Raw genomic sequence first — 24,932 nt, forward strand, 5'->3', positions numbered from 1 at the left:
TTATAGCTTTAGTGAAGTACAATTGACATAATTAATTGCATGCGTTTCAAGTGTACAATTTTTAAGTTTTGCCATATTTATGCAGCTGTGATACCATTCCCACAGTCAATGTAAAGAATGTATTCTTCGCCTTCAGAAGTGCTTTGATGCCCCCAATATAATCCCTACCTCTGTTTTTTTTCCCCAGTCACCATCCTCCTCCCTTCCCTTAACCTAGGGATTTAAAAAGAAAAATGAAGGGGTTTATATGCAGTGGGTTTATATGCCTTTGGCATTATTTCTGTGTGAGGGACGTTCAGAGCCCCTTTCTACTTGTAATCTTTGAAAGCATTTATAATACGAAAATTTGACCAGTCCTTGAAGCCACGTCGATGGTGCTATTGCTCTCACTGCGTAAGTTCTGTGGGGAACAGAAAATGAGATGAAGAACATGGCTTCAGGGTGTTTATTCTGTAGTGGAAGGCACAAGCCAAACTCACCAGTTAGCAACCGGTGATCAATAGTAAACATCAGAGCTGTAAATTGCGTGATAAGTGGAAATGAATGTGACGGGGCAGTAGCAGGTCACTGCAACTTGGAAATAGAGCTCCGGTGTATCTAGAGATGAGGTTTTTGTGGTACTCTCCTCCAGGCATAAATTTAATCGCATTCTAATAGACTTCAGTTGAACCAGGAAGAGCATGGGTTCCAAAGTCAGACAGAACTATGTTGGCATTTCATGCCCACTGCCTGTTAACTTGGTGATTATGGCCAGACTACTTTCTGAGCTCAGTCTCATTTATAAAAGAAGGATATTTATATGTGTCTTGTAATGTGTTGCAAGAATTCGAGATAATGTATGTAAAATGTCTCTATTATCCCTACTGGTACATAATAATATTACTGTGCTTACCGTGAGCCCTTACTACTCTGTGCAGTTTACATTTACCTCATTTAATTCTTAAAACAACTCTTAAGAAATATTCCTTTAAAAAGAATAACTCCTATTACATGCCTTATTCGATGAAGAAAGTAATACCATTTGCAGCTCTTAGGCTCTATTTTCTTGTACGTAAAATGATATTGATAATGTCTGACTTACAAAGTTCTTAGATAAAATTTTGGCACCTAGTAGGTATTCAGTGAATGTTAATTTCCTCATTTCACAAACAACATCTCAGCAATCTTAGATGATTACCGGGTAAGATGATTAAACTTGTTTTATTTTACAACTTTAGAGCTATAATAAATTTTTATTTTCCCCGACTTTTTTTTTTTAAGGATGTCAGAATTGCTAGCCTAAGAACATCTGCCCTGGCCTAGTGCCAGGCAAACTTTAAAGAAAGCAGCATGTATGTGCAGCAAACTTGAAGATTAAATGCTTGAAGTTCTGAACATACGATGGAGGCAGGAAAAAAACAACTCAGGTCTAAAATGTCACCAGAGCATTGCAAGCAGCATTATTTAAAAATTATGGCTAATATTGCTTCATAAACTGCTAAGTGGTAAAGTCACTATAAGGATTTCCATCCAATCACTTTCTGCCTAATTAGCACTAAGGCTTTAAGTATTTTACAGCACATGTAACAGAATTATCAACAAGTATTGTTAAGTATTATAGTGTACAATGTTCCCAAAACAGAATTGAAGTTAATTGCAAGAATCCTTTGTGATTACAAGTGTATAGCTGTACCCCATAATTTAAAAACCTGGAGTGGTTTAAGTATTAAAGCCATGACACCGAGGGCACTGTCATTACAGAAAAAAAATTCAAATGGCTCATAAACACTTCTCTCAAGGGGCACTTTTCCATTTCCATTTCTTGCTTTTAAATACATGGTTATGAAACCAAGGCAGCAATAATATTGTACATAATTGTTGCTAGAAAGATCCAGGTGTCAAGCAGGATGGGACCCTAGATGGGGAAGCTACATAGAAAACAAGCTCCTTTTTCAACCCACTCAGCCACTATGCCGTTTGGATGCAGGATAATTGGTTTCCCTGTCTCCCCCACCCCCGCCCCCTGCTTGGTCATGGAAAAATTGAGCTCACGATGCATCCCTCCACCCTGATGAAGTAGCAGCATCTAATTCCTTAAGGAGAATATAGGACAATAACATGGTGTGCTGCGGGAAAGGGTTGCACAGTATTTATGGGGAAAAAGAAAGGGAGCATTATGCATACGTAGCTTTTTTCTAATATAAATAGTGAAAATTATTTTCATTCTTAAGGAGTTATTTGAATTCACATTTTTTTCAGATTAGTGATAAGAGGAACTATCCCCAAGGTCATCAAAGTCTTAGAGAAAGATGAGTCATTTATTCCTTCATTTATTTGTCATTTATTTATTGGGTGACAACTATATGTCTGGCCCTGTTTTAAGGATTAAGAACATATTAGTCAACAGAACATCACACTTTCCTGCTCTTAGAACCTTAGAGTCTGGTGGCACAGACAATAAATGAGATAAATTACTAAAATGTATTATATTTTAGAGAGTGATAACTGCTAAGAAGAAAGTAAAGCAAGATAGATAAGAAATATCAAGGTGACAGTGTTGAGATATATATCCACAAGAAAGGCAATATTAGAAAGGTGATGTTTAGGACAAGAACTGAAGGAAGTGACAGTGCAAGTCATGCAGATAACTGGAGGAAAAGTAGTGCAGGCTGGGGGAACAGCGAGTGCAAATGCCCTGGAGTAGAAATGCATTCAGTGTGTTCAAAGATCAGCAAGGGGGACAAGGTAGCTGGAGCAGAGTATCTGAAGCAAAAGGTAGTAAGATATGAGGTGAAATTGATTATGAGGGGCCAGATCATTTGGGGCCTTGTGGATAGTTGGTTTTTATCTGGAGTGATGTGGAAAACCACTGGAGGGTTTTGCACAAAGTTGTCAAATGAGCTGACTAAAATTTTCAGCAGGTTATTTCTGGCGGTTTCAAGAATCAAGGACAAGGAGACAATTATAGTGACTCAGGCTATTATTTCTCATTCTTCATACTTCTATGGGATATAAGTATACCCCTTTTACAGATGAGACACCTGAAGTTCAGATCTAAAGTAACTCTTGAGTGGACAGGGTCAGAGCTGCAAATAAAGCCAAGTTGTTTAATTCCAAGACACTACCCTACACCACTCTTCCTCCATACCGGACTTTCTTATTTGCCCAGTAAAAGTTCCAAACTTGCGTGGTAAACGGAAATACTCAATTGTGTATCATAGCATCAAAAACTGTACAAACTTAGATACAAATCATTTATTAACAATCTGTACTGTTTGTTTCCTTACATTAGGACCACTTGGTTTTACATGGATTAAACATTATTGTACATACGATAAGGGAAGTAAAACATTCACAATGAGTGTTTCAGAAATGAAATCCAGTGGGAAAATGGTGAGTTGTTTTTTTTGTGTTTTTTTTTTTGAGCTTGTTCTTTAAGAAATGTAAGTAAAACAAACAAGAAAAAAAATCACATGTGCTTGTTTTTCTAATAAATATGTACACAAGTTTTAAAAATTGAAAAGTCAAAAAAGTTTCTCTCACTTTAGTGATCTTGATGACTTAAAAAGAGTGGCCAGGATTTTCTTTTACCTTGGCCATGGAATGTTTATTAGCAGTTGAATTAAATATGGTAGAATACTGAGTAGAATACTCAGTGGAATACTGAGGTGTTATCTCATATCCCAGGCACAGAGTTGTTTGTCTGCTGTTGTTTGGTAGGTGTTATCTCATATCCCAGGCACAGAGTTGTTTGTCTGCTGTTGTTTGGTAGTCGCCCAGTAGGTACTGTCAATGTCTGGACCAGACCCAAAGATTTTGCATCTTTCCCCCACATGGCCTCTGGGAGGCTGCCTTTGCCCCTGCAAGCCTTTTCATCTTCCCTGTGTACTGTTTACTGAAATGATGGCCTACAAAGTTTGAGAAGAAATCGATCAATGTTCATTTACCCCAAAAGTAAATGGGTCACTGAATGTCTTGCATGGGTAGTGAACAGTATGGACCACAGAGTACCTTTAAGATTATTTAGTCCATCCTTCTTTGAACAGATTAGAAAATCAAGATGGTAGAAAGTAAGTGACTTGCCCAGCTAATTTGTGGTATAGATCAGGGCAGGTAAATAAATGGTGATCTAACTTAGACATACTCAGATACATCAGTTGAAACTTGCTGTGCTTGGGCATTCATTAGAGTCTAGTAATTCAAATGGAGAGACGTCAAATAAAGGAGAACATACCAGAGAAAAAGACACCTTAGATAGCCACTATGATTAGAAGTCATTAAATGCTTTAATCATGCCTGGTTTCTACTCTAAAGGTTTCATAAGAAAAGATAACTGCCAGAAAGTCAACTTATGTGACAGTCAGTGAGCTAATAACAAGTAGACCAAGCCAAAGATCTGTTAATAACTCTTATCAGATTTGCAACTATAGAAAATAGAATTAAACATTAGGTTAACATTCCCCTTAAATTTGATTGGCATCTCAAGTACAGAAGAGAATTCTTATGTATTGAGCCTGTGTTAGGGCCTGTCCAAAGAGTTTTCATTTTAGTAGCAGAGTTGCAGTTGGTTACAAGCAAAGCAATCACAGTATGTATGATGGCAATAGCATAACAAGTATATACTAGAACTTTATTATTTTGGAGCCAGATCTTTGTTATTTTGAGACTTGGATCCAGCTATCATTTACTACTTGCTACAAGGTGCGAACACAAAGATACACACACAATACTAGTCTTTTAGCCATCTAGGGAATTTTGATTCAGAGCAAGTGTTGTATCCTGACAAGCATTCTGAATATCTAATTGTGACTACCATAATTCTGTAATTTCACACCTTTTCTAAATCTGAAGCATGTATATTGTAGTGTAAGTTAACATTGTAAGTAAATATGTTCAAGGGTACTAGACAGGCATGTCACAGAATTCTTTGAATAAAATATGTAAATACAATTAATTTATTAAGAAAACATTGAGTATATTTTAATTGGGCAGTTAACATTAGGCAAAAAGTCTTTTGTTTATAGGACAGGGTGTGATTATGATGTTTATTCATAACCTGTACTCTAAGTTGATATTTCAGTGCAGCAACTTTAAATGATGTATTTAATATTTTTCAATTTACATTGTCATCGTGTCAATAATGTTTTCCCCTTTGTGTTTCAGAATGGTCTTGTTACTAGCTCACCAGAAATGTTTAAATTAAAATCTTGTATCCGGCGAAAGACAGATTCAATTGACAAACGATTCTGCTTTGACATAGAAGTAGTTGAAAGGTTTGAACTTTTCTTTTCACTTTATATTTAATTCTACGTTTTGATACAAATGTGAAACAGCATGCATATGCTGCTTTTTCAGTCTCTTTTTAAAAACAATATGCGTTTATTTCATTCTTTCATGTATGCATTGAACAAGTATATATTGCTTGATGCTTTAAAAAAAACAACAAATAAAACCCTACCAGACACAGAATGCTAGCAAAAGTAACATCTCTCAAAGAAGAATCAATATAAATGATTGCATTAGGGGAAAGTGCATATTGTGGACTTGGGGTCCCCATCACAGTGAAGGAGCCTGACAGCATTGTTCATAGCTCCTGGGTCAGCCTGTTTATAGACTTTTGAGGCCTGGTGCCCTGGCTTTCAAGGAATAATAAGACACAGCTGGCAGTGCCATAAGCTTCCTTCAGCCAGTGAAATTCAGTGTCTACCCTGTGCAAAGCCCTGTTCTGGACATTCTTAGCCATAGGATGTTGGGAGAGACATAAATGCTGTGTGCCTGAGTTTAGTGGGAATATTTAGCTCTACTTGTTTCTTGTATCAATACAAGCAGAATAGAAACAAAATAAGAATGGGTATACTTCTTGATTTCTGTTCTATTCCGTGATCTGTTTTTCTCCTCCTGCAATACTACAATATTTTCTGAATACTCTAGCTTTGTGAGTCGGCACTCTATATATTATCACATTATATATATATATATATATATATATATATATATATATATATATATATATATACACACACACATATATATATATATATATACTCTTATATACAATATATACTCTAGCTTACATATAATATAGCTTGTAAGTATCTAGGAGGTCAAGCCACTCACTTTGTGCTTCTTTAAAATTATGTTGCATATTTTGGCCCTGTGTTCTTATGTTGTGGATCTACTTATTAAGTTCCTCTTCCTCTCCAAAAAAGTCTTTTGGGATTTTTAACTGGAATTACGTTAAAGTTATTAATCAATGTAGAGTTGAACTCTCCTTAAGATTTACATCTTTTATTTTTTAGATTTATTCTTGGATTTTTTTTATTGCAAATTTTAATAGAATTCTTTTCATTTGTAGAAACTTTTTTTCTAAATGGTTGAGACTATTGTATAGAAAGGTTATTAATTTTTTTATAAATCTATATCCAGCATAGTTGTTGAATTTACTGGTTTTAATAGTTTTGTGGTAGGAACTTCTGGTTTTCTATGTAGACAAATACCAACTTTTTTTTTCATTTCAGCCTTTCCTTGTTATATAACCTTGGGGCACATTGTTAAACTGCTTTATTAGTTGTCTCACTTGTAAAATAAAGATAGTAAGTACCTACCTCAAAGCATTGTTATGAGGATTAAATGAGATAAGACCTAGCCGGACCATCAGCTCTAATGCGTCTTTTGGAGCAAAAAATTAATATAAGACCCGATCTTATATTACTATATATATATATATATATATATATATATATATATACATACATACATATATGACCCTTATATATAAGACCCGGTCTTGTATCATATCATATCATATATCATATCATATATATCATATATCATATCATGTCATACTTGGTCTTATATTAAAATAAGACCGGGTCTTATATTAATATTTGCTCTAAAAGATGCATTAGAGTTGATGGTCCGGCTAGGTCTTATTTTCGGGAAAATACGGTGGTAAAGGCAACATACTTGCAGCACAATGCCTGGCACATAATAAACAGCCAACAAGTATTGATTGTTTCTATATTATTATTGGTGGTGTGACACTGACTTTAATTTGCAAAGATAAAATTATCTTGATCTTTATATATGTTTTTCCTTTTCCTGTCAAATTATCTGTTTTCCTATTTACAAAAGAGATATTTGCCTTTATCACAGTTTTAAGTCATTCCAGATTTTTAAACAGACAGTATTTAAGTGAAATTTTCTTCTCAATGTACCTCTTCACAGAGCCTTTGAATTTCCTGTTTAAATTTAAATTTATTTTCTGAACAGGCTACACAGTTAACTATGTTAATTTGACTGGTTTTAGATTTCATGTCGTTTTCTCTTGTATTGGTTCTCTCCCTCCCTTTGTTTGCTCTTTCTTTCTTGAAGTACATCCTCAAATAAATATTTTAGAATGGGGTACATGGACCACAGTTTTGGTTTTTTTTTAAACATCACCAATGGGTCTTATTTGTCACTGTGAAAAGTATGAATTTAACAGATTCTTGGACTGGGGGCTCATATCCATCAGCTCGTATCCATCAGTTCAACTTTAGCACCTGTCTCATCCCCAGTAGCTTTTCTAGAACTGTCTACCTTCACCATGAAGCTCCATGAGTTTTCCAAATTCAAACTTGGGCTTCTTCAGCATTTTGAGTTTTCTAACAAAGACATCAGGGAGCAGATAAATAGATTGGCAAGCCTTTTGTATGTCTTTTCCAATGCTATCTGGAATCAATTTATTGACCTCTATTTTCAAGTCATTTGTCTGTGCCTCTCGGGTTATGATTTCCATCATCTTTTTCTGGATTTGGCAGACATGTTGATGCTGAACATAAGAGGCCTTCCGAATCTGATTGCTGTGTTTTTTAGTAAACCAACACAGAATAGATGAAGCAAATAACCATGGGTAGTCTTGACATCAACATGAGTTTCAGTCTCGGTCTGCCATTTTTTGACTGGGGAGCACATTTTGTCATGGGTAAGATCCATGCCGTGGAAATTAGTTAGGCAGTTTTTGCCCTGAACATTCTCAGTAATTAATCTGAATTTTCTAAATGCAACTTCCTCATTCTGCATATCAGCTAAGCTCACTTCAGAACGTGACTCTTGAGACCATCAGATGCAATTTTGGTTCCTTGAGTTCTCGTGACTAGTGTTTCCCCAATATTTCTAATATTGAACATAAGCTGGTGCTTTCATATCGTACTAATCTTTCTTAGAAAATGGGTCAAACACTTTTTTCTTGGCTCTCATCTTGCTGCGTTTCGTAAGGCGCTTATTCTTGCTGACCACCATAATGCTGCTTAGAGAGCCAAAAGGGACAATTATTTTTAAATGAAGTAATTTTAACATTGTGATCATGGTGTAGATAAACACTTTGGTTTTAGTATCTTCTTAATAATTAACTAGTTATGATATGAGGCTTTCTGTATTGCTATGTACTCATCGTAATTATTTTTAGTGACTAGATTATACCACATTGGAGTCATAATCTTAATTATTCTCATATTGTAGAATGTTTAGGTGGTTTAGAATTTGAGGGAATGTAACTATCATCCTTTATGGTCATTTCAGGGGAAGTAGTTTGAAACTATCCTCCTTCAGACTGTCTTGTACTTGGAAAACTTAATGATTTTACTCTCTGTGATCTTTAGAATTAAAAATATTTGTGTGTGTGCATGCGTGTGTGTGTGTGTGTGTGTCGACAGTGATTTTTCTGAAAGGTACCTATAGGTCAGTCTTTTTTTTTTTCTTTTCTATCTTTTCTCTTTTTAATTTCTTTTTTTCTCTTTCCTGATTTTTCTTCAAATTTTACCCTTGTAGTTAAATAAGAATTTAAAAAATTATAAATGTATAACAAATAAATTGAATATGTAATATATTTGTTTTTAATAGGCATGGGATCATCACATTGCAGGCCTTCTCAGAAGCTAATCGGAAACTCTGGCTCGAAGCCATGGATGGGAAAGAACCAGTAAGAATATAACACATTCTATAATTTAGGTTTTAATGTTCTAATAATTACAAAGTATATCTGAAATTTTTATATGTCTGTAGTGTATTTGAAAATATTAAAATAGCAAATCAGAGGAGTGTAGAGACTCTTTTATTTTTCTAGTGTGGTCTCACTCACTGGCCCATGACACCGACTGTCTAATTTCTCAGGAGGACTTTCAGGACCAATTTAAAACCCTACAATTACTTTTTAAAAAATTGCTTATAATCATTAATTTGGCTGTACTGACTGGATGATTTTATTCAGTTAATTACTGAGTGCCCTCTCTTTGCAAGGCCTGTGCTAGGCTTTATGATCAGCATGACAAACTGGGTTCAGGGGAAGAACTAATCCTGTAGTCTAGACTGTTATTGAAAAGTCTTATTTGATAAAACTGCCTATGGGTTGACATTTTCTCCTCCTCTACATCCTTATTTTTCTAATAGTTATTTTGATGTGGGCATGATAACTTACTTAAAATCATTAGAGAGGCTTATGTAAAAAGGAATAAATCATTGATCACTGTTTTCTTTATGAAGAACAAGGCATTAGATGGTTAGATGGATGAGTACACAGAGCAAGTAGGAGGCCCTATTCTGTCCCTTGAGAACTATCCTTTATATGGCCAAGAGCCTGGGAAGGATCTTGTGTCCAAGGTACCGGTATAACAATAGGGCTGCTCAAAATGTGGTTCCCAGGCTTCGAGACCGTCCCTCACACTGCTGTGTTTCCAGTCCACAATAAGACGAGTGCAGGAATTATGCTGAAATATCTGGAAAATTTTACAGCAATTTGAAGAAGTGATTTTACATTTGTTGAACTTCATAAGAAATTTGGACTCTACATCTAGTCTTTATTATATTTATGATATTTTAATTGTATTGTAATTTACAAAAATAACCGTCAAGCACAGAAAAAAAATTAACAAAACAACTTGACTCTTCACCACCAATAGTGGAGAAGCAAGCCCTGACAGAGCAATTTTAGAAGACAGTGTGATAGCTCAAGTACAAGATTGTACACATGGAGAGCAAAACATTAAGCCGATACTTTGAGTAAGGAGCAATGAGGTGAAATTCATCATGAGATACTTCCTGAAGAAAGAACATTATTATGCATGTTAGGGAATAAAGTGAGACCTGTAAATCGGATGGAAAGGGGTAGAGCTGCCCAGGAAAGGGCAGCCCAGGGATGGAAAGGAGTGGGAGGCAAGGCTGGTTACAGGTTGGGGAGATGGTACTGTGGCTGCAGCAGTTGTAGGACCTTGAAATCAAGACACTCCCTTTGTGTATCATACAAATGTCGCCCTGGTAGTCTTCTGTACTGGGTCATTAACTGCAAGTAACTGATAGACTTTCCTTGTTTTTCAGATTTATACCCTGCCTGCCATTATGAGCAAGAAAGAAGAAAGTAAGTCATTTTAATCAGTATGTAAATTTTTATCACATAATTATTTTTATCACAAAGGTATTATGTGATATTAAGAGTTAATTCTGGGAAAATAATAATAACACACCACTGATTGGATAGTGCAGCAAATTGGAAATTTTCTAAGAGTTTTCTCATGTTAAAACCACTACCTACCAGTGTTACAGTAACCAAAATAAATTTTTATATCTTTGTTGTTTACTTACAGGTACATACCTTGCTGTATCCCAGAAAAAGATTTGAGGGATTTGCTACTTAGTTTGAAATTTTGGTTTTTTTAAATGGCAGTGGGGGGCTTCTTTATTTTATTTTCCCTGCTCCAATTTACAAGACTAAAGACTTGAATACTTTGTGCTGGTTTTAGGAGATTTTGCCCAAGATTATGAAGTATAAGGACATTGTAATAACACACAGGATATGTAGGAACGCATATATCACTGTATTTACTGAATTCTTAACATTGAACCATTCTTAATAAACACATTTTATGTATCTTCCATCACATTCTGAATCCTTTTTTAATTATCTGCCACCTTTTACCTTTGTTATTTTAGTGTATTTTCAAGAGTGAAATTTGGTAAATCAATAACGTAATTAGACTTAGCTTTAGCTAGTTTGCAGTTAGATCTGCCTTGATGTTCAGCTATTTTCTCTTTGTTTCTCCCCTCATGATTAATTTAAGAACTCTGTGTTGTTCTCTTTCTCAAGGCTAACCATACCTCGTTAATCCACTTAATTAACAAAATCCTAACCTGGAAAGGGCAACTTCTTAATCCTCAGTCACCCAGACACAGGAATAAACATAAAGCCCCAGGCCATGATAGTCCAGGCCCAGTCCTGACCAGTCCCATTCCAGAGTCCAGAGATAAGATTATCCTAAAACAGACCAGACCCCAGGAAGTGATGCTGACCAACTCCCCCTTTCCTTTGTTCTTCTTGTGCACCTATAAAACCTTCTGCCCGTTCTAGAAATGGGGAGATGGCCTTTGGACAGGAGTCCGCTGTCCTCCCTGAATGCCAGCATTCTGAAGAAACCTGCTTTTCTTGCCACCAACCTTGTCTCTCAATTTTTAACTTTTCAAGTGGCAGGCAACCAGACCTTAAGCATGGTATCACATGTACTTTATGGCATTGACATTTAAAACTAGTTTGTATATTTGTTTCTAAGGCTATGTGTGTATATCTTTTAAAGCAATTTCAAGTTTTATTTAACTCAATTAGCTTTCTCTCATGATGTCTAAATTTATTTTTAAAACAGATTTAATAGCCTTGGCTTTTAAATTTCTATTAAAATACAAGTTACAATGGAGTAAATATAAAAACCGGGAAAGTACTCATTTGAAAGTCATAAATATTGACTGTATGAAAAAGCCTGTCATTTGAACAATGAAATTCTTCCTAGTGATTGATTTTTTAAATTATCAAATGAAAATGTATGATTTATAATACCTTTAATGTTAAAGACTTAAAAAATACTTCCAACTTTTAGTCTTGCATGCCTTTGTTTTTGCTAATCAAGGGAAGTGATTAGTATAAAATCTTTCATTGTTCACTGGTATCTAATCACAGAAACATTAACCAATAGAGTTTTGAGTACTGAATGTTCATTCTAAACAACTACCTAAAAAGCCTAAGAAGTAATCTGTTTTATAATTTGCATTTGATTAGAATTTGAAATGTGTTTTCTAACATTGGTTTCATTATTCATATCCATTATAAAGACAGTCCTTTCAAGTTCAAATGAACTACTCAAGGATGAATCCTTATTGGAAAACAAAGTATGTATGATATTGAATAAGGAGGGCTTTTGAATGGGGACATGGTCAAGTCAGTCAGAATATGTTTGGTACTTAATGCACCTCTGGAACTAAGGTTTTTATCATAAGTAGGAAGTTTGAATAGGAAAGTTAGCAAATGTACTTATGCTGTGATGGAGGGAGAAGGTACTTCTTCATGTCATAAAAACTTTCTCTTCTGGAAATCAGTTTTCCTGTAGTCTTAGCCACCTGACTCATCACCAGGCCACCACTTGTCATTATCGAATGGTGTGTTTTTCAGAAAAATAACTGTGTAGAGTCCATGTGTTTGTATCATTTCTTACATTCTGGCTTTTGGTATAATGTATTAGTTTCCTGCCTGGTTCTCTGAGCTTCTTGTGACAGGACACATCTCCCCTTCTCAGTAATGGACTCAATAATGCAGGCCTTCTGTGAGATGCGTGCTCAGCACATAATTGCTTTTATTCTTACTCTTTGAGCCGGTAGGCTTTTATTGCCCAATGGGAGATTTTGATCGTAGCAAGGAATATTACAATTACCTTTGCTTTATTAATATGCAGTGCTTGTAGTTCTAAATCATAACTTTAGCTATAAGTTTTATTTTTATTTTATCTTAAGCTATATTTTTTTCTTCGAGCCTGTTTTTAATCAACATACAGATCTATTTTATTTATAAATGTACTAATTTTTAAAAATAACTTATTTTCAGTTTATTTTTTTCCTACATTCAATAGAATTCAAATTTCATCAATCAAGCTTCTTTAGATCAAGCTATAATTACATAACCAGTATATTTCATTCTCCCAAATTCAAGACCCTAATAAAACAAATTTGTGATTCTGGCTAACGCAATCTTCCTAAACACCTGGCAACTTCTGTAATCTAGTAAATTGCCTTATAAATGCCGAGATTAATATTCCTTTATACATTCTAAATAAATTACACACAAAATTGCATAGCGATTTCAAAATGTTTTACTACGTGGCATAAAGCCAACTTATCCAAAATTACACTTGTTTTTGGTTGTTTTTACACATTCTTGGGCGTTCAAATTTCCTTACTCAAACAGAATCACCACCACTCAGTTGGCACTATAGCATGTACCATCATAAAAGAAACTGGCTAACGGAGGCACAGGATTGAATGCATCTTCTAGAACTAAATTCCCTGCAGCTGTGGTGGACTTTTTGGTATTGCCAGCTTGCACGAGCAAGGCTTTCTAAACATCTCAGTCTACCATGCCATGAAGTCCCTTTCTTTAAAATGACCTGCCTCTCAGACTGATCAATGGGCTTTCCAAGTCCTCTGCATTTTAAATTTTTTGGCATGTAATTGTGAATAGTCTACTACATCAAGGCCTAAACTTTATTAATGGAACTTTGAATCTCTTGCTGAGACTATAATTTTACCCCTCTTCTCTTTTATTATGTGTCTTATAACCAATGTTTTTCTAGTGATTTAATGACTCATAGGATGTGTCTGAACACTGGACAGTATTTCAGATTCAAGCACATGGTCCTATAAACCTAAAAGCAGCATCATGTTTTCTTTCTAGTGACGTGTCCAGAATTTTATTTGTTTCAGTTCAAAATTATATTCCAGTGATGATGAAGTTCTCAGAACTCTTTTTTGTCTTGAATAAATCATATGAGTTCATCATGTTTTGAGTTGAGAGCAGCTTATATCCTTATGATGGCCGCTTCAATACTCCATTTCCACACATCAACCTGTTTTTTCAGATCTCCGTGTCCCTGTTTGAATTTTGACTGTCCCCAAAGTGGAATTATGACAATTTTAGTATGTAACTTCTCTCACAATTGGTATTTGAAACCAGTATTGTCTTGATTCATTTGCCACCTTGACAAGTACTTCTTTATAGCCTTGGTTAATTCAGATGGATTCTGTTGACCTTAAAATAATCTTGTTATCTTTTGGAAACTTAGTTTTGAGTAAATGTGTTTGTGTGTTGAACTGCTGAAGATAATAGTGAAGCTTAGGATGGTAAAATGTAAAACTCAGGTAAAAATTTGTTTTCAATGTCAACCATTAAAAATAGTCATCTCTCTGCTTTCGCTGACAACCCTAAAAGCAACAGAGTAAAAACTATCTAGGGTTCTAAAAGAGGGTCAAACTGTGACTACACAAAGAACATATGCCATAAAATGAAGAGTAAAACTATTCTGTGACTAGAGGAACGAAACTCGCTTTACAAGCCTAACATGAAAAAGTCTCCCTACTTTGTGGTTATTATTAATTGGCTGTTTTCAGAGTAAAGATGCTGTAAATGAGAGAAGAAAAGTTTGACTCATCTTAATGAGAAAAGCATCAAATAAAAAAACTAAAGTATTGGTCAGTCATAGGATCTTAAATCCTCAAACACATTTTTGTGTTTGCAAAATATGTCACAGTATCCTTTTCTTGAAATTATAGGACTTTGGGAATTAATTCACTTTGAGAATAGCAATGTCTATCGTCAATATTAAACAGACGTTATTCAATTAAGGTTAGAACTAAACTGTTTCTCAAGCCATGCCATTGGGGATATTTTGTTAAGAATAGCTTGCCAATAATTCTTTATAATTCTGCCATCTGAACCCGTCTTTCCAAGAAAAAAACTTGTCTTTCTTGACATACCTTTCTGTCCCAAGACTTTCATCTTGGGAGTAGTTAACAGGGGCAGAGGCAGTTGTCATTTTTCGTAGGCTTTCTTTCTCTGGCATTCTCTGTGCATGCCCTGAATCGTATCTCCACTCAAACAGGAGTTTGGTGTGATAGCTTTTTAGCTGGTCTTCCTACTCTAGCTCTGGAGAAAGAACTTTGAAAGAAAAGGTACTTAGTTCTCATTCTCTCATGCAATTCAGTTTAGTAATGTTCCAGTGTGCACCTACTTTATTCCAGTTATTGTGAATAGAAAAATCCTGTCAAATGATGTTTCTGCTTTAAAAAGTCATTGTTTGGCCATATAATGACAAAGTCACCTAACATTTAGTCCTCATGTGCAAATCAAAGGGATGGTACCGAAAGATACTGTCAAAATTTCCCAACGACTCTAAATTCTTGCTACTGTGTGTTTCTGTGACTTTCCCGTGTGTGCCTAGGGAGTGTATCCTTCGCAGCAATAAACAACAAAATTAAGCTCATTCTTCTTATCCTTGGGAATTGCCATCTGTCATGAATGTTTCTGAGCTTCATACTGCCTTTTAGATAGTTTAGTTCTGGAAGTTCTCAGCCATCCCTGGGTTATATCCTCCTTTTCTACCACATCCTCCCTCAGACCCCTGATCAAACATAGTTTTGTTTCCATCACTGAGATCCAGGAAAAGGGTCGTAGCGCACATTCTCTTCAGAGTAGAGCAACAAAAAGGAACAGTTTGGGCCATGGTTGTGGCAAGTTAACTGCTCATCCTTTAGGAAGAAGAGAAAAGGTCCTGTGGGTATCACAAACACCAATAAATGCACTCATTTCTTCTTTCTGTTTCTTTCAAGCCACATATAGTGTGATACTAGTTGTCTGTGATAAGGTGTCTTTTAATCTGAAATGTCAGATTAGAAAAGTAAATTAGAAATTACAAACAAATGCTGCTTTGTTTTGTCAACCCTGAGAATGTACTGTAAGGTCAAGTAGATTACATCTGTAAGGACATGCTGAGTTTTTCATTATGGGAAATTGAAGGTACAAGGACTTTCGCTTTGTTAGTTGTATGGGAGACTATTCTTTTTCTTTTCCTCATGGCTGTTTGAATTCTGTTGAGATTAATAGCTTTTGTGCTGCCAAACTGCCTATAGAAACTTTGTTTAAATAAAAGCTTTAGCCCTGAATAGTTTCCAGAGGGAAAATACTAATAATATTTACATTTGACTTTCGATGGAATAAATAAAGTTCATTGAGTTAGCCTGTCTTCTACTTCTACCCCCGAAGGCCAAGTATCATTAATATAATAGGATTTTGATTCCTGGGAGTTTGGTGGTTGTATTCTGTGTATCCTTCTGGTCCTCTCTGTAACAGGGAGATACAGGGCTGGGGTAGGACCCTGGTGAGGAGTTGATAAAGTAGCTCCTGTTGAATGATAAGCTCTAACCCTTGTAGAAACCATCTGAGGAGGGTACTTGAGTAAGCCAGGTACAAACCAGTAACCATAATCCGTCAATCAGTAAGATTTATTGGTTGCCTGCTCTGGGCCAGGCATGGAGCCTTGATTCAGCAATCTGTGTTCCTAACTGTGAAGCATGCGTGTGCTCCGTTCTCTACTGTTACAGCAGGAGTACCTTGTCCTCCACTAATAGAGAGTTATGAAAAATTATTAGCCTTTAGTAGTGTGATTTGATTGAGTAAGACCCCTTTCCATTGACATTACATTTGAACGGTAAGTTTCCAGTTTTTCTTTTTGAAGCTTTACAGAGAACCGATTTTTGTTCAGTTCTCTTTAACCATGACATTAAATACATTAACCCCTTCATGACTTTGGAAGGTTGCTCGTTTTCCTTTTACAGAATTTGTGTCTGTCCCTGACTCCCTCAGAAACACCACTACTGTGGCCTATATATCAGTCACTGTGCTGAAGCCTGTTTAAGCCATGTTGTCCTCTTCTCCTTAGAACTCAGCAGAAACTTCCACGTGCTTGGGTGAAGGCCCTGTTGAATAGTAGTTTGCAAGTGAACGGACATTGCCATGACTGTCCTTTCTTTCCTTTCTATGAATTAACAAGTTAGTAGCTGAAAAAAATGGATATACGTATTTCCAGTTAAGCACAGAAAAGTTAATTGTGTGGTATTGGCTTTATTTAATTTAGTCTTTTTGGCCATGGGAAAATGTTTAAGTCATATAAATACACACACACACACATTTAAATCAGAACCAGCCAGGTTATGCTGTGATAACAGATGATCCTCAAATCTCAGAGGCTTACCACAGGAAAGGGTTATTTCCTGATCATGCTATTTGTCCATTCAGGTCAGCTGTTGCTCTTTTACACATAGTTTTCACTGTGGATCCCAGGCTCATGGAGTAGCATCTCTCTGTATCCTTGGGCCAGAGTGAAAAATAAAATGATAAGCTACATACTGGGTCTTAGTGTCTGCTGGGTAATGGCATTTGTCATTTCCATTCATAGTTCATTGGCTGGTGCCTATCTCATGGCCGAGCTGTCTTTGAGGGAGCTGAGAAACGTAATCTTCCTACAGGAGGAGGCAACAAATACAGGTGAACAGTAATTCCAGGCTATTGATACCTATTCAGTTCCAGTGAGAAAATGTGTTTGTTCATTATAATTTATTGAAGTATAATGAACGTATGGGGACATTTCTTAATATCCAACTTATCTTTTCAGTGGCCAGCTAGAGTCACAGGACCTGAATGGGTTATGCCTGGTCTGTGTTTGTTTAAAGAAAGAGATTATTGCTCTAGCCCCAGATATTTTTAAAATAAGTAATACATATGCCTCTTTGAAAAAGAACACCCCTGGCAGACAATTCTTCAAGTCCCAGTGACTATAGCCATGCCCAGAAAATACCTTGTTCATGTAATTTACATAGGGAGACATTTACATTCTCGTCTGGCCAATGATGATGAGGGTAATAACAATACTTCTGTAGCACTATATTCCAAGCATTATTCTAGGAGTTTTGCAAATGTTAACATATTTCATCTGTACGCAGCCCTATGAAGAAAATACTGCTGTTATCCTTTTTGTATAGAAGAAGAAACAGAGGCATAGATAAATTAAAACTATACCCAGTAACACAGCTAATTAGTGGAAAAGTCTCTTTTGTCTGATTAGAACTCATGACTGACTTCTTTCATCATTTCTTTTATTTTTGTTCATATAGCAGTGATGTGTGGACAGGGGCACATGGAGAAAGAAACTAGCGTTTAATTAGGTTTGTTCCATTGTTGCATTCATGTGGTTTTGCCTTTATCTTACTACAACCCTTTAACACTCATATTGTTATTTTCCCCATTTTATAAATGAAAGAACGAGAGTTCATACAAGTTAATAGGCACACTCCCATCCATACCCCGGTAAACTAGCTGAGATCTAATCCCAGGTTTGCCTGGCTCTAAACTTGGGTGCCATCCCTGTACCATGGGACCTCCCTATACTCTTCTGGGTAATAGCAAAGGTTGTTCACAGCAAACAAAACAAAAATACATGGTTATTTTTCCAACATATTCTTCCACATCTCTGCATTGATTGAGAGTGTTTCATTTACTTATGGGAAGAGAGCTAAAGCACAAGATCCATGGGACACATCAGGACAACACCCATGGAATGACCTGGAAGTCAGACCGAATGTCTGTAAGATTTTCTTCTTCGTAATGAGCCTGTGATACTGGTTTATTAGACTAGACTGGGGTATTGTCGTCAAATGTCCCAGAATACCTTCAAGATAGAGCCTGGTTATTGCTTATTTTTTTCACAATGGATACTTAAATTCTGTTTTTATATATCACAGTTCACTAATTTTTCCAAGGGCAAGTTTTATTGAAATTCTTTAAAAATATTTTCTCTTTTAATCATTTTATTGAAAAGGTGACCAGTGCGACCTCAAGAACCAAACATTATAAATGTTAGGAACTTGCAGTTTTTAATTGATACTAAAAAATGCTAGTGTATTGTTTTTACCTAGGTTTATATTTTTGGGCTAGTTTTTGTTCTTAAAAATGAATGTTAGTAATTTATTCATCATTTCTTTATTCACTTTATATTGATTCCTCACCTCTCCATTCACCAACATTTCTGAATGTATAATGTATAAAATGCTTAGCATTTTGGGTTATTGCAAACAAGCGATCAGTTCTTTGAGTTCGAAAGGAGTTTCACTCTCTTGTATGTAGGTAGTCAGCTCTAATAAGATGCTTGTTTAATGACCGTTCTTTCTTGGATATTGAGTTCACCCAAAGCATTCACTGAGTTCTGTTCACTTGATCTAGGGCAGTAGGGACATAGAAATGAGCCAGTTTTTATTGGTGGTGACACATGTTTTAGTTTTGGCAGTTTCACATTTTTTAATTTTTTGATTTAAAAAAATGTTTTTTGAAGAATTATATTAAAAAATAAATCATTCCAAAGCTGAGTGAATAAAATAACAATTTCTACCTTTGTCCTCTTCTTCTTTACTTGCAGTTTATATGGATCTTTGTAGAGTTTTTTTCCTAGGAAAAAAATGCACTCAAATTTTTACATTAAAATATTGGGTCATAGTGACCTGTAGATGACTTTTTCTACCTAACAACACATAATGAACATCGTTTTACGAAATGAAAAAACCTCTAGTATTTTTGGGCCACAGATTTCTCAAAACTTTCAATCAATTTGGTTTTAGTGGTTTTCTATGTGTAGAATTTCTTTAAAGTTTTTCATCTGTTGCTGGCACCCCTTCTTAGTTTTTTAGCATAATTTTTTTGATATATATTTTTTGTCTGTGCGTCTTTGTTGGCTGCATGAATGTGTTTGTGTTTAATCAATCATCTTTAAATGGAAGCCAGTTTTAATTTTTTTTGTTGGTTTGAATTGTCTTCATATATTATTTTCTGGGAATATTAAGAAATATATCTACCACATGCGATAACAATTTTCATTATAGTACAAAAATTTTTGTAGTTTTTTTCTCTGTTACTTGGGATTCTTAAATTAAGTCCTTTCTCTTTAAAGAAGTAATCTATGTGATCTGGCCACAAAATCTTAAAAAAGTTAGAACAGAGTTAAAGAAAATCTGGCATAAAACAATAAAGTGCTATTTTATAATGTAGGATCTTTGAGGGATTTTTAGTGGACTGACTAAGCTTATTTTGAATTATTTTGAATATGATACAAAATACAATAGAAGGAACATTGGGCTTAGAATCAGGCGACCTGAGGTAGAATCCTGGTTTTAGAGCTTAGAACAATGAAAATAAAATTTTCAGCAACCCATTGAATCATGTAAGGTTGCAAAGGTTTCTCGCTACCTTATAATGTTTTGAGAATCGCAGTGGGGAGAGCGGATATGTATGTGAGTAGCTTGTAATATAGTTATTAACACAGTAAAAGTTTATTCTTATTGTATTTAATTCTATCCTCTGTAAAACATGTAGTGAAGGATATTGTTAATTTTAGGGAAAATGGATGGATGGGATCAATGTTGTGTATTTACTTTCTGGAAAGGGTTTGTGTTTCTAAGGAAGCACAGTGATGTAATAACTTTGGTGAATGTGACCCTCCCTCCTCTACTTCTACCCCATATAAAAATTAAGACTCTAACCAAAACTGCCATTGAGTCATACAACAACAGAGCCAACTGAAGGGGGAATGTAAGTTCAGAGTAAACACTTAATGTAATTTTCTTTTATTTTCAGTGTACTTAAATGAAGCAGGGTTCAACTTTGTGAGAAAATGCATTCAGGCTGTGGAAACAAGAGGTCAGTATGGCCTGACATGTGCCTCGTTAACTGTTGTGTGGTCCATCCTCCATATATAATAGAAACCGTTTGGAAAAGGAGCATGTATTTAGTCATTAGCATGAGATCCATTTTAAGAATGATATGAATATGTAAATTATATAAATACACAAATAGCTATACTTTGAACTTTAGTTTACCCAAAATTATCCTATAAATGTGCTTATACAATCGCAGTTGTACGTATCGATGGACTCTGTATTATTTATTATTGTAAGCATCTCTTTAATTTTTTTGAAGCTGATTTAGGGAGGTTAGGAAGATTCCTAAGTAGCTTGTCTCTAGCCCCTCCTTCCCGACATTATTTTCCTCAGTGATTTCAGTTACTGTCACAATTTCACGACCTTTCCTCACTCTAGTCATGACCTCTCTCCTGAAGCCCACCCTAGTTGCCTGTCAGACTCCGTCCGTTCCAGGAACATTTGTCTAAAGCAAAACTCAGACTGGGCTTGGGAGTTCTTTAAACTGAGATTCAACTTTTGGTGCTGCCAAAAAGTTTGAGAAGTTTTGAGGAGATAAGTAGGTTTCTTAAATACTTTGAATCTGTTTCCTCACCTTTAAAAGGAAGATATAAATGCCATAAAACTGTTCAACATGTAGAACTCCATGACCTAAGAAATAGATGAGCAATACTGATCATCCCTTTCCGTCTTCAGTGCTTTTTTATATTCAAATAGTGGTGAATAGGCAAGTGTGTTTTGCTGCTTTGAAGCTCTTCAGACATTGTCAAATCACTGTTCAGTGTCTGCTCTGAGAAATGTGTGTCTGGTGGGTGTTTTCAGGGTAGATTTGTTAAAGTTAGACTGAAAAATTGGATAAGTAGCTTTCAAATTCTCTGTAGGCATGTGTCTGAGTTTTTAACATTCTGTACTTGGGCAACTGTGTCTCAAGCCATTTTCTTGTGATTTTTTTCCCTTCTCATTAGGCATCACCATTTTAGGCCTTTACCGAATAGGAGGAGTCAACTCCAAAGTTCAGAAACTTATGAACACTACATTTTGTAAGTTTTGGATAAAGTCAGTTACTTAATTAATTTTCGTATTCTTATAGATAATCCAAACGATAGGGTTTTTTTTGAGGTAGAAACCATTGTATATCTTTGAGTATTTTCAAGTAATATTTAAAATTAACATTTGTATTAAATTTTTAATGTTCAGTGATAATAGATGAACAATAATCTATATAACGATTGTCCTTTTATAATGTTGTACTTTTTCTCACGTGTCCTTTGACCAGCTAGAGGAGCAATGAGAATTAGGGATGCCGGATTCAGATTGCCTACCTTGGTATCCTAACTCAGCCCCTTCAAAGTGACTTTAGGTAATTTGCTTAGCTGGGCCTCAGCCTCCTCATTTATAAGATGGGGAGTATGACAGTGCCTGCCTTATTAAGAAGTGTGAGGATTGGATACGTTCATCAATATAAAGTATTTAGGAGCACGCCCAGCACACGGTAAGCCCCTGTGATGTTAGCAATTAGCAAGAATTTGATTTGGAAAACTACTATTCCACAAGACATCTTTGAGGGTTAGTATCAAAGTGAGTTTTTCACAGACCCACACAAACAACAACCCTAAAGTTAAGTCCATTGGCATCCTAAGAAATAAATGCCTCTCTCTTTGACCTACTTTAATGTTTGTCTCCATTTTCTTAATGGTGCGAGCGATATTTTGAATGGCACAGTTTAAACCTCTTATTTTTATTCTTCTAGCTCCAAAATCGCCTCCTGATATTGACATTGATATTGAACTATGGGATAATAAGACAATAACAAGTGGACTGAAAAACTACCTCAGGTGAGCAGGGCCGAACTCCTGGGACTCTGCCCACAATCTCGCACTCACTGGCTTGGGCAGTCATGGTACTTCCAGGGAGCCCATGTGTGTGAACTTCTCTCAGTGCCTTTACTGAAGTGAAACAGCACAAGGTGGTAATGTTTGTTTAGTGTTCTGGATCTTACACTTGATTTTTCAAATAATAAACTTAAAAAGCTGCAGTATTTTATGAATACTAAATAATTTCCATTTTATATTAAATTTGAATATGGGGTTCCCATGTATTTTTTTTTTAATTAAAGTTGATTGGGGTGACAGTTGTTAGTAAAGTTACATAGGCTTCAAGTATACAATTCTTTAATACATCGTCTATATATCATGTTGTGTGTTCACCGCCCAGAGTCAGTTCTCCTTCCATCAGCATATATTTGATCCCTTTTACCCTGATCTACCATCCCCCTCCCCCCTTACCCCCTGGTAACCCCTAAACTATTGTCTGTGTATGAGTTTTTTTACAGTAATTTTTTGACATGGCTTTTTCGTTTCTTCATTTGTTTGTCTTTTTCCTTTGCTGTTTTCAGTTTTATGTACCACATATCAGTGAAATCATCTGATTCTTGACTTTTTCTGTAAAAATAAGTAGAACTTAAAAGTTTTTTGTTTTTCTTAAACTGTTATCCCCATATCTGAGAGGAGTTTCATTCACAAAGTGAAAATATCATCTCTCAGCCTCCCTTTTTAATACAATTGTGGCAGGAGGTGCAAAAGGGCACTAGTATCTCTGAAGTCTGCATTTTAGGACTGCCTGGATCATCTCTACTAGGATTTTATCATACAGACTAATCACCCAATTGTAAAGCACTGAAAGTTCAGAGGAAGTACAAAAGATACTGCCGTTTTAAAGTGTGCTTCATTCTCTATTGTAGGTGCCTTGCAGAACCACTGATGACTTACAAGTTACACAAAGATTTTATTGTTGCTGTTAGTAAGTATGCTTCCATTGATGCAGTCTTATGCTGTATTAGTTAGAAGTATAAGTTTAAACCAGCTGGTTAAGATTTTTCCTACATATCTTAAGATGTGGTCAGTCTGATCCTTAATAGCCTACAATATTGTTTATAAACAAATACGAAATTACAGAATGAACTAAAATATCTTGTCACTTAATAAGACCTCATTTGGGTGACAGTCTGGTGTGATTAGAAAGAGCTGTGATGAATTATTCTAATTACATTTTCCTTGAGTGATGCATGTCCGTTTCTTACAAGAGCAATTTCATTGTTAAATAGATAAGACTACAAATATGTACAGTCAGTTAATGCCACTACCATACACATTCTCACATACTATATTCCTAAATCTGGAGAGAATAATCAGATATTTTTGTCCGGCAACAGGTACGTCCATCAATCTCCTTCCCCCCATATTATATTTATGGCATTGATGATCACATATCTATGCTATTTCTTTATATCTGTGACTGTTTAAATGTTTTGTGAACATACAGATTTAATTCAAAACTTTTGGGGAGGTTGGGAGGGGGTCAGTGAGAAACATGGAACCTGAGAAGTTAGAAACACTTACTTTTAAATCATTGGGACCAGAGTTCCATGGCGCCATCTGAGCACATCACAGTGACTTGTAACAATTAGGAGTTGGCATTTCATTGTTAAAATGTAAGAGGTGTGACTGTAACAACAGTCTTTTTCACAATCCAAGAAAGAAATCAGTCATATCATTTTATTACCACACATTGTAATGGCACAGGAAACGTTGTCTGCTGATAAACATGTCAGATAAAGTTGAGTGACCTTGGTTTTTAATCCACCATACATGACTGACCACATGATCTTGTAAATAGATATATACTACTATACTATTGAGTTTTCTCCTGGAAGCTTGCCACTCTATGTTTACCTCGTAAAAATCTATCTTTGTGAGATGAACAAGACCTTAGAAGATATGTAAGTTGATCTCTCATATCATCGACTAGGAAATCAGGACCCAGGGTGGACAAAAGACTATGTCCAAGAACACTAGTAATTCACGGCAGTACCAGGGCTGCAAGCCAGTATGTTTAACTCTTAACCTAGAACTCTTTCTTATAAAAAATTTGTTTAATAGCAAATGGCGTTTGAGCCACTTAGCTAAAATGACTCAGTGAACTGGTGGTTTTGATATAAACATTTGGTCATAAGATTTTTTTTCTCCACTTATTCTGTGGCAAATAATGATAATATTATTCACTACCATGATAATTAAAATACGTTCCTATCTATAAGAATTCATCTTTTGTCTGGGTCAAGGATAATCCCACTTTCTAGATGTTAAGATATTCAGTTAATAAAATTAGGTGTTTGATTTCAAGCAACAGAAATCCAGCTCAGTAAAAAGGGGAAGTTACTTAGAGACTAAGGGTGTCTCACAGAATTCCTTGGCAGGAGAGAGGCCAAATCTTCCTCGGGCCTGCAACCCTGAACTCCAATATTTGGAATTGACGTTTCTCTCCCCACTCTTTTTGGAGGCTCTCTCATCTCTGTTCTCTGCTGCATA

At 35.6% G+C, this 24,932-nt stretch overlaps 1 protein-coding gene and 1 pseudogene across 1 annotated transcript in view; one reads left to right on the plus strand and one right to left on the minus strand.

Moving 5' to 3' along the window:
- Nucleotides 1–24,932, plus strand: part of ARHGAP42 (Rho GTPase activating protein 42) — a 251,311-nt gene that overhangs the window by 201,796 nt on the left and 24,583 nt on the right. The window contains exons 9-16 of the mRNA XM_033121252.1: nucleotides 3,272–3,372; nucleotides 5,143–5,252; nucleotides 8,863–8,941; nucleotides 10,333–10,372; nucleotides 20,504–20,566; nucleotides 21,531–21,605; nucleotides 22,316–22,400; nucleotides 23,306–23,364. Coding sequence (XP_032977143.1) covers nucleotides 3,272–3,372; nucleotides 5,143–5,252; nucleotides 8,863–8,941; nucleotides 10,333–10,372; nucleotides 20,504–20,566; nucleotides 21,531–21,605; nucleotides 22,316–22,400; nucleotides 23,306–23,364 — 612 coding nt within the window. The remainder of the gene's footprint in view (nucleotides 1–3,271; nucleotides 3,373–5,142; nucleotides 5,253–8,862; nucleotides 8,942–10,332; nucleotides 10,373–20,503; nucleotides 20,567–21,530; nucleotides 21,606–22,315; nucleotides 22,401–23,305; nucleotides 23,365–24,932) is intronic.
- Nucleotides 7,419–8,262, minus strand: LOC117030380 (40S ribosomal protein S3a-like; annotated as a pseudogene).

The sequence above is a fragment of the Rhinolophus ferrumequinum genome, chromosome 11 (genome assembly GCF_004115265.2).
Source record: "Rhinolophus ferrumequinum isolate MPI-CBG mRhiFer1 chromosome 11, mRhiFer1_v1.p, whole genome shotgun sequence".
Taxonomy (NCBI): Eukaryota; Metazoa; Chordata; class Mammalia; order Chiroptera; family Rhinolophidae; genus Rhinolophus; species Rhinolophus ferrumequinum.